This window comes from Echinops telfairi, unplaced genomic scaffold, assembly GCF_000313985.2.
Source record: "Echinops telfairi isolate 266 unplaced genomic scaffold, ASM31398v2 ScPeMD7_3533;HRSCAF=4204_0, whole genome shotgun sequence".
Taxonomy (NCBI): domain Eukaryota; kingdom Metazoa; phylum Chordata; class Mammalia; order Afrosoricida; family Tenrecidae; genus Echinops; species Echinops telfairi.
In genome coordinates, this window is record NW_022107431.1 from 39,478,716 (window position 1) to 39,489,369 (window position 10,654).

General features: G+C 39.3%; 1 protein-coding gene across 1 annotated transcript in view; it reads left to right on the plus strand.

Annotated features, from left to right (window-relative positions):
* Positions 1 to 10,654, plus strand: part of CEP57L1 (centrosomal protein 57 like 1) — a 77,466-nt gene that overhangs the window by 56,534 nt on the left and 10,278 nt on the right. Inside the window, exons 5-7 of the mRNA XM_030886827.2 lie at positions 7,146 to 7,262; positions 8,139 to 8,216; positions 8,671 to 8,757. Coding sequence (XP_030742687.1) covers positions 7,146 to 7,262; positions 8,139 to 8,216; positions 8,671 to 8,757 — 282 coding nt within the window. The remainder of the gene's footprint in view (positions 1 to 7,145; positions 7,263 to 8,138; positions 8,217 to 8,670; positions 8,758 to 10,654) is intronic.

Here is a 10,654-nt window from a genome sequence, read left to right on the forward strand (position 1 = left end):
TTTTGGAACCCCTACTATTCCCCTGTCCTTATTGGGTCACCACTCACATCCCCTGCCTCCTCCCCTCCCGTGCCCCCCAAGGACCATCGATCCTGTTGCTGTCTCTGTGGGATCACCTATCCTGCCTATCTTGTGTAAATCAACAACAAAGAAACACCATACAAATAGTCCCCAGTCTAACAGAGATTCTAACACAGACCAGATGAATGTCTGTCTGCTAAATAGCAAGACGGACATGTTAAAATCCATCAATCTAGTCCCATTTTCTTTAAGGGTTCCATATCACGGGACCCGCTTACCTAACAACCCATGAATCCTTTTGATCTTAAGCATTCATGTCTAAAAGGTGTGCATCCTAAAAGTCCCCATTGTTATTCTCGGAGTCAGGGATGGAACTGTCTAGTGCCCCAACCCACCACCCATTCCACTTTTAGACTTTCAGTGTGGCCCCCTTGTGAGTAACCCCGCACCAGTTCAGATGAGGTGCCAAGTTCTGTCCCACCCCACCCCCAAGTCAGAAGTCTACAATTGGTGTTCCTCCCATCACTGGTCTGTTGCACTCCCTTCTTGATTTGCCCCTATGTGGGAAGGTCAGACCAGCCACTCTCCCCAACTGTATCTTCAGGGATGTCCTCTGTAGCACTGTCATCTAGGGAGAGGACATCTTGTCTCAAGCTGAGGCCGGCCCTGCAGTCATCTCTGGTAATGAGTTGCTTCAAGCAGGAATGTTGCCCTCAAGGACTGGCACTCAGAATGGAGCCTACTTTTGCTCTTTCTTTCCTGTGGAGATATAAACAATACCATCCTCTTGAGTGGGTTAGTGCCCTGACCCCACTTCACTGTTGTTTTTCTTCCCCGACCCCTCTGGGGCCTTAAAGGCATATGGGGGTGTGAGATTACTTTCCGCACAGATGCTATCTGCATCTTTTTTGATGATGTATGACTCATTGGGTTTGGTCTGGCTCATGCCAGAGTATCTGGTCCTCATCTGGGGATTGTGCATTGTATGTATTTTCCTTTATGCCCGTTCTGCAGTTTGAATTTACCTTAGTGGACTCATGTTGTACTTGACCTTTTGTGCTTGGCTAACTTCACTCAGGATAATATTCTACAACTCTTTCCATAAGATGAAGTGTTTCATCTTTTCATCACTATTTTTTAGGAATGTGTAGTATTCCATTGTGTATATATACCAGAGCTTTTTAATCCATTCATTTATTGATGGAAATTTAGGCTGTTTCCTGTTGTTGTTTTTTGTGATTGTGAACTGTGCAACAATGAAGAGTGGAGAGCAGATGTCTGGTCGCGTGGTCTGTTCCTTATTTCTTCTGGGTTTATGCCCAGCAGTGGTATTGCTGGGTCGTGAGGTACTCAATTTCTATCTGTTTTAGGTATCACTAAATCACTTTCCACAGTGGCTATACATATCTACAAGACCACCAGCAGTGAATGAGCGTTCCTATCACCACACCCCCTCCAATATTTGTTGCTTTCTGGTTTGTTTTTTTTAATTGAACTATCTTTGTGGGTGTTAGGTGTTATCTCATAGTTGTTTTGATCTGCATTTCCCAGATAGCTAATGATCAGGAACATTTTTTTTTCTTTAAAGATCATTTTATTGGGGACTCTTACAGCTCTTATAACCTTCCATACATCAATTGTATCAAGCATATCTGTACATATGTTGCCATCATTTTTTCTAAACATTTATTTTCTATTTGAAACCTTGATATCAGCGCCCACTTTTTCCCCTCCTTCTCCCCCCCATGACCCCTTGATAAATTATAAATTATTATTTTCATATCTTAAACCGACAGCTGTCTCCCCTGCATTTTCTGTTATTCATCCCACTAGATGGGTTATTAGGGGGAAACATTTTCTTTTATGTTTATTGATCATTCAAGTTTCCTCCTTTGTGAATCTTCTGTTCAAGTTTTTTGCCCACCTCCTCAGTGGGCTATTCATTTTTTTGTTGTTGTAAACTTGCAGGATTCTGTAGATTTTATTAATAAGCCCTTTGTCTGATATGTCTTTACTAAATGTCTTTTCCCAGTCTGTGGGCTCTCATATTACTCTCTTGATGAACTCTTTCAATGTACACAAGTGTTTTATCTTGTGTATGCCCCACTCATCTATTTCATCTTCCTCTGGTATGTTTCCTTTCTTATTTCTGATAGCCCATGTATTCCCTGTGCTAAGGTTCTTAGCTTTGTCCCAATTTTCTCATTAATGATTCTGATAGTTTTGGGTTTTACCTTGAGGTTTGTGATCCACCTTGAATTTGTTCTTGTGTAAGGAGTGAGATAGGTAAGGGTCTTGCTTCATTGTTCTAGCACCATTTGTTATAGAGGGCATCTACTTCCCATTTGATATTTTTGGGGCCCTTATCAAAGATCAATTGTCTGTATGCTGCTGTTTTTATTTTTATTTTTTTCTGTTCTTATCCGTTGGTACGAGTATCTATCATTATACCACTACCATGATGTTTTGACAACTTTGGCTGTATGATATGTTTTTAAAGTCAGATAATGCAAGCCCACTCACTTTATTTTTTCTTCTTGAGGAGTTCTTTGTTAATTCTGGGCTTCTTCCCTTTCCATATGAAGTTGATAGTCAGTTTTTCCATTTCTTTGAAAATGATGCTAGTATTTTTATCAGGATTGCATTGAACTTATATAGTGCCTTAGATAAGATTGACATCTTTACAATATTGAGTCTTCCGATTCATGAGTATAGGATAGTCTTCCATTTGTGAAGTTCCCTGTTGTTTCTTGTAATAATCATTTGTAGTTTTCCTCGTACAGCTTTTTGGGTTAGGTAAATGCCTAAATATTTCAATTTATGCTTAGCTATTGTGCAGGGTACTACCTTCTTGTTCTCTTTTTCTGTTAGCCAATAATTTGTATATAGCAAATCCAATTGATTTCCACTTGTTGATCTTATAACCTGCCATATTCCTCTATCGCATCCAACACTGCTATTGTGGAGCCTTTGGGGTTCTCAATATATAACATCATATCATCTACAAAAAATTATAAATTCACTTCTTCTTTCTCCAGATGTATACCTTTATATTATATTTCACTGACATATTATTAACTTGGATTTCCAGGACGATATTGAATAAAAGTGGGGACAAAGAGCATCCTTGTCTGGTTCTCTTTTTCAGTAGGAATGTTTTCGTCTTTTCTCCATTGATTGTAGTGCTGGCTGTTGTATTTTCATATATAGCTTTAATTATATTGAGATAATTTCCTTCCAGTCCTATCTTCTTGATTGTCTTATTAGGAATGGGTGTTGAATGCTGTCAGATGCTTTTTCTGCATCTATTGATATTATGATGTGGTTCTTGTCCTTTTTCTTCTCAATGTGATGGATAATGGATGGATTTTCAAATGTTGTACCATCCCTGCATCCCTGGTATAAATCCCACATGGTCATGATGAGTTATTCCTTTTATATACTTTTGTATTCTGTTGGACACGATTTTTTTAAACATTTTATTAGAGGCTCATACAACTGTTATCGCAATCCATACACACATCAATTGTGTAAAGCGCATTTGTACATCATTTTCAAAACATTTTCTCTCCACTTAAACCCCCTACATTAGGTCCTCATTTTTCCCCTCCCTCCCCGCTCCCCCCTCCCTTATGAGCCCTTGATAGTTTATAAATTGGTATTTTGTCATATCTTGCCCTGTCCGACGTCTCCCTTCACCCACTTTTCGGTTGTCTGTCCCCCAGGGAGGAGGTCACATATAGTTCCTTGTCATTGGTTCCCTCTGTCCTACCCACTCTGCCTCTACCCTCCCTGTTTCGCCACTCACACCACTGGTCCTGTAGGGCTCATCCGCCCTGGATTCCCTGTATTTTCAGTTCCTATCTGTACCAGTGTACCTCCTCTGGTCTAGCCAGACTTGCAAGATCGAATTCGAGTCATGGTAGTGGGAGTGGGGAGGAAACATTTAGGAACTAGAGGAAGGTTGTATTTCTCATCATTGTTACATCGCACCCTGACTGGCTCATCTCCTCCCCGAGACCCCTCTGCAAGGGGATCTCCAGTGGCCTACTAATGGGCTTTGGGTCTCCACTCCGCACTCCCCCCATCATTCACTATGGTAAGATTTTTTGTTCTGATGATGCCTTACACCTGATCCCTTCGACACCTCGTGGTTGCATAGGCTGGTGTGCTTCTTCCATGTGAGCTTTGTTGCTTCTGAGCTTGATGGCCGCTTGATTACCTTCAAGCCTTTAAGACCCTAGACGCTATACTTTTTGATAGCCGGGCACCATCAGCTTTCTTCGCCACATTTGCTTATTGGACACGATTTTGTTGAAGATTTTGTATCTATGTTCATTAGGGATATCAGCCTGTAGTTCTCTATTCTTGTTGGATCCCTGCTCGGTTTTGGTGTCAGTGGTACACTAGCTTCATACAATATGTTTGGGAGTTTACTGTCCTTTTCTATGTTCTGGAAAAGCATGTGCGGAATTGGTGTCATCTCTTCCCTAAATGCTTGGTAGAATTCTCCTGTGAAGCCATCTGGGCTGGGACTTTTTTTTAGTTGGTAGTTCCTGGATAACCCTGTATTTTACTTTTGCTATGGGGTCTGTTCAAGTTCTTGACGTCTCTGAGATCATCTGGAGAGGATTTGTTTTTCCAGGTATTTGCCCATGTCCTCCAAGCTGTTGTATTCATTGGAGTTGAATCCTTCATAGTACTGTGTAATTAGTCTTTTAATTTCATTAGGGTCCATTGCAATTTCCCCTATTTCATCCCACATCCTGGATAGTGATGTCTGCTCCTTTCTATCGTTTGTTAGGTTTGCTAACGGTTTGTTGATTCTATTCATCTTTTCAAAGAACCAGCTTTTTACTGAGTTGATCTTTTGAATTGTTTTCTTGTTTTCACACTCATTTATCTCTGCCCTGATTTTTATAATTTCTTTTCTTTTGCTATTTGAAGGATTGGGTATCAACATAAGTCTCTTCTTCATATGTGCATTTACCACAATCAAACATCCTCTGATAACTTCCTTTGATGTATCCCGTAGGTTTTGGTATGTTGTATTCTCATTATCGTTGGTTTCTAGAAACTTCCTGATTTTGTCTCTAATTTGGGTCACTATCTACCCCTTTTGAAGAAGTAAGTTATTTATCCTTCAAGTTTTTGTCATTATTTTTTTAATCTCTTTTGTTGTTGTTGATATCCAGCTTCTGTTAGGCAGGGTTCTCTAGAGACACAAAACCAGGACACTTATTTTATATATATATAAAGTAGAGGAAAGTTGTATTTCTCATCGTTGTTACATAAACCTATATATATAGGTTTATGCAGTGAGAAGGAACACGACAGCTGATTAGTCCACACAGCAATACAGAGGGCTCAGTTCAACTCACTTTTATGGAACAGTTAATATACTGAAAGTCCTTCAACTCACAGAGGGGACTTAGGTCCAAGGTCAAGGAAGCAGACAGTGGAGTCATCCCTCAGGCAAAACAGCCAGAGGCTGCCCACAGACAGCAAGGTGGGTCAACAGCAGTCAGCAACAGTCAGTAGCATGGGAACTTAGCAAAGCAGGCCTGGTTGGGATATCGATCTCAAACAATACAAGATGAGAGGATCCACCAGCCTCAAGCTCAAGCAGTTTACACGCCAACAGCACGGAGAAGCATGTCTTGAAAGAGCCCCAAGCTCTAGCGACACGATCCACGGATTGGCTAGGCCCACAGGTACAGTAGCACACAGGTTGAGGCCGAGAACTAGCTAAAACAGCACTGATATTCTTGTGAATGTGATTTATGGGACATGCACAGAAATATTCATTGTATTGCTCATAATTAGAAAGTACTGGGATCAGTTAAAATAAATAAAATAAATTAATATAGTCACACAATGGACTAAATGAATAAGCTATAACTACATGCAAGAAAATATTTAAAATTTTGAAGTATAATTTGAGTCTGAAAGCAAAACCATACATAAATAAACAGCAGCTGGTATTAGGAATTATTACATGTTAGTTAAAATGATAAAGAAAAGCATGATTGGAATTATAAAGAAAAGCACTATGAATACACATTTTCTGCCCGTGGTTATTTCTGAGGAGGAAGAAGCGGGCTTCCTCAATTAAGGAGTAGCGCATGGTAAGTTCAATGGTGCTGTTAGTATTATAACTTTCAATTGGTTTGTAGATGTACATTTTAACTTACATTTCATCATTTATTAGCTAGATTTTTTTGCATGTATCAAAATATTTTTTATAAAGGTGAGGCTGTTCTGGTGAGTGATCTTCAGAACATATTGTTAAGTAAAAGGAAGCAGGATGCAAATCTGCAAGATGTGCTGCCATTTGTAGTTGACTTGGAAACCTGAAGATACATGTGAATGCGTGTAAGTGCCTATAGACTATGTTGGAAACAATACCAAGGGCACTCCTGACTGAGGTTGTGTCTGTGGGGGCCAACCAAACATTGTAGGCCAGGGGTGAATGATGGAGAGACTTTGTGTCATGGTGTATTTTTTGTGCATGTGTATGTATCACCCATTCAAACCATACATTTTTACAGGGGAGGAGCTTCCTTAACTGGGTAGAGGGCTGATAGAAACTGGCTCACTCAAAGAACTACCTAGATCCTAAAATTCCAAAGACCTGATTAAATGAGGGGAAATACTGCCCTCATTGTGCAGCTCCTACATGTCACTTTCTTTTTCCCTGCCTTCTTTTATTCCTCTCCCTGCTGATTTTCTATGATGAGTTTTGGTTACCACATCAATGATCATTTACTATATGTAATGCTGCTGGATGTTGGCTTAGTAAAATGTTACACAGCAAGTACCACTGATGATTATTTAGCACACTTTTTTTTGTATAAACTATTGGCTCCTTAAAAGTATTAGATTTTTTTGTCCTTTGTTTGTAAGCACCTAAATTATGTATGAATGGGCTTCAAAAAGTTTATGGGAAAGTTCCATTTTCTTTTCATTCCATTTACCCACAAACTCTTTGAAGCCCCTTCATACCGGTATGTTCAGGTTTCTTATGGTCAATTTAAACTCTGCTCTGGATTCTCAGTAACTGTATTATTTTTGATCCATTGACATTACTTGCCAATTTCAAGTTTTGTTTTTATCCTTTCCAGGCTCAGCTCCAAAAAGAAAAGGAACAAGATCATATGAAGCTGCATGCAAAACTTGAAAAGCTTGATGCCTTAGAAAAAGAATGTTTTAAACTTACAACAACTCAGAAAACTGCTGAGGTAAGCCTCTTCTTGTTTCTTTGAAGTAGTGATGCCAGGAGTACAGCTTCCCTGTTACACACAGTTGGCATCGCACGTAAATGCAGTGACTTTTAGATTAGATTTATCAAGCTTCGTTTTCAGTCATTCAGTGTGGATTCCGGTCTGTCAGGATGGTAAGCTCATGTGTGCTGCCACAGCAGGAGCAAGCTAGCCTTCTGGACGTGAATGGAGTTTTGACTGCTTGTAAGATGGCGGGAAGAAGCTTACCTTTCGCCACTTGCCGATCAATTAAACCTGTCCTAGATCCCCACCAAATGCCCTCCTTTTTCCTACTCCAAACCTTTGCATTTCATAGGACTTTCTTCAAGTTCTGCTGCTTCCTCTGTAAAGCATTCCTTGAGTTCTCCAACACTCAGCTCAGGAAGCTCTCATTGTGAACTGCTCTGTTCTGAGCCACACCTCCGCTAGATGTGATAGTTATAAGATGTGGTGTATGCATGGTCTGGGTCCGATTATACACATTGCTTTGTTGCTGTATTGTTTCACGTTTGTTGCTCTTGTTTCTCTGAGTACAGTATAAACTCTTAAATAACAAGAACCTCCATTAATATTGCTAATGTGCCTTCCTTAATACCCCTAAGTTTTTATATGGCTTTGTTGATGGAACTTAATAAAATCGATGGGTGTGTGACATTTTTTGCTTTTCATTTTTTCTTATATGTAATTGCATGTAAGGAAGCTGAGGGAGGAAGCAAAAAAAAAAAAAAGGCATCTTTTGCAATTCCTTTTCCTTGCACTCTGCGTTGACGTTCCAAACTCGTAAGAATCAAGAGCCAGTAGGACTCTGCTTGGAAAATAAACTAAGTATATTTGGCTCTGGTTTTTATATCACAGGACAAGATAAAATATTTGGAGGAAAAACTGAAGGAAGAAGAACACCAGCGCAAGCTCTTTCAGGACAAAGCTGCGGAGGTAAATAGAGTTCTACATAACCCAGCACAGGAGCTCACCTCAGAAACTGAGTCCCATGACCCAGACTCTGATTTTCACATGTTAGTTTGTCACCTTTTGCTATAATCGTGAAACGCTCAGTCAGGCTATTTATTCGTCTGCTTGGATGCATCACTGCGGTTTTATTGGGTCTCTCGAAATTCCGACAAATACATGTATTATCAGTTGAAAGAATAATGGGATAGATTGTTTTAAGTTTGATTTATAGATAAATGATACATTATCATAAATATGAAATGGCTGTAGTTCTCAAGAGATTAATGATTTTCACCTATACCAAAAATACTAGATTTGGGGGTTTTCTTCCTCATAAGGCATTTTTATCTTATAATTTGGTAACTTGATGTCACATTTTTATGTTCTTGAAAAGCTTGATGTAAATCAGTGTTATGCTTTTTATTCATTACTATTATAGCTTCACACTGGCCTGGAAATCAATAGAATTTTAATGTCTTCAGTTTCAAATCCGAAACACTCAATGGGAAAGAAGAAATCTTTGAAGGTAGGCTTGTAAAACTTTTTTTCCAAGCAACTATTTTTCCTTATTTGCTCAAATTTATTTGCCTTTTTCATGTTTATACTTGTTCTTTTCTAAGAAGTATTGATGCTAAACAGCATGCGATAATGCCACCACGTGGGAGTAAATGTATGAGTCAAATGATGATGCTTTTAGGTACAAGGACAGAGAATTTCTCAAAACCTGGGTTAAAGAAAGTAGCAAAAGTTGAGCACAAAGTTTAGCAATGCTTTTAACAACTACAGGGGACAGGAACACACAATGGGCTATTTAATGGCGTTTGTGAAATCACAGGCCGCATTCTGGTTTTCTAGAAACATGAACTTTTTCCTGTTATTGACTGCTAGAGAAATTTATTTTGAATACTTGGTGAAAGGGATGCTAAGCTATGCGGTAGATGCTTACTGAAATGGCAATTTTTAGCATGCACGCACAATAAAAACCAAGGCACAGTGTTAATTGAGTAGATCTGTAATATCATTTCTATAGGGGATTATTGTTTGTTCTTTCTATGCTCCTATCTTTAAGATTACAGAAAAAGAAAGATAAATTGGTGAGTCCATACTTCAGAGATTGATGGATATTTTGCTTAGATGGCTTAATGTTTTGGGTATTATATATATGAACCATTGTTTTATAATGTAAAATTTTTTTTTACTCTAAAAAATTTTTTTAGTCTTAGGATTTTGAAATTATAGTTCTGAGGCGCACTATTACTAATTATTTTCTAAGCATATTCGCTCTAGCACTGTGCTTCTGTATGTCAGTCAGTTGTTTTGGATGGATTGCATTTGCCAAACATTTCATTACTAATCCAGCTCTTAACCACCCACCTTGCCAGAATGGGGCATAGTGAGTGAAAATTGAAAATGTAATTTGGAGGAAGATTATGGCCAATCTCCCGTGCCACAGGAGAGAGAAACACATAATGGGCTATTTAATGGCCTTTGTGAGTAACAGGACGATTATGGAAGTAGCAGAAAGATTATGGCCAATCTCCAATGCCATGTTAAGAATTTTCATTTATACTCTAAATAGTTAAAAACCATTGAAAACATTTGAGAAGAATAGAGACATGATTAGAACAATGCTACTAGATGGTAACTGACGGGAATCTAATAAAGTGAGCGTGGCAGGAAAGAATCTGGAGGCTGACTGAACACTCTACAATGATGGAAGCCTTTGCTTGGGATGTTTCCACCCTCCTGAAAGGTTAGCCTGTAACCAGAGACCTCATTCCGTCAAGCAACTAGAAGAATTAACTTAAATTTCTCTTGCTCTTAATTATAGCTGCTATAAATAGCACAGGACTGGACCATTTTTTCTACTCCTTGAAATTCATTTTGTCTGCGTCACAGATTGTCCAAGGTCACCAAGTAGCATTGGGACAATAAGAACTGGCTCAAAAACCTTTATGACTTGTCTGCCTCAAAGCCTTTTTATTTCTTTATTTCTTGTTTTTTTCCCAAACTCTGGGGATGATAACGGTTCAGGCATCTGAATGTCCATTTAGAATGGAGGGTGCTCTATTTCCTGGTGGACTCTTGCGGAAGTGTTACCTAGAGCGACCAGCTCAGCCCAGTTTGTCTGAGGCTTTCCCGTTTCCACTCTGAACACCCGAACCCCGCCCCCCCCCCAGTCAGAGATAGATTTGGATATTCGGTAACTGTTGTTCAAGCTCTCCCATAAGAAATGGTTAGCATAATTCAAATTATTCTCTGAGCTTAAGAATGTCGAATAAGATGTGTGTTTTTAAAGGAAAGAATGTAATGAAAAAATACCTGCAGAAAGAAGCATAAGCTCACACAGTGTGGGAATTGCACCCGATCTGACCCCGCCACACTGAGGCAAAGCACTGGGGGAGTGCAGCGGAACAGCAGGG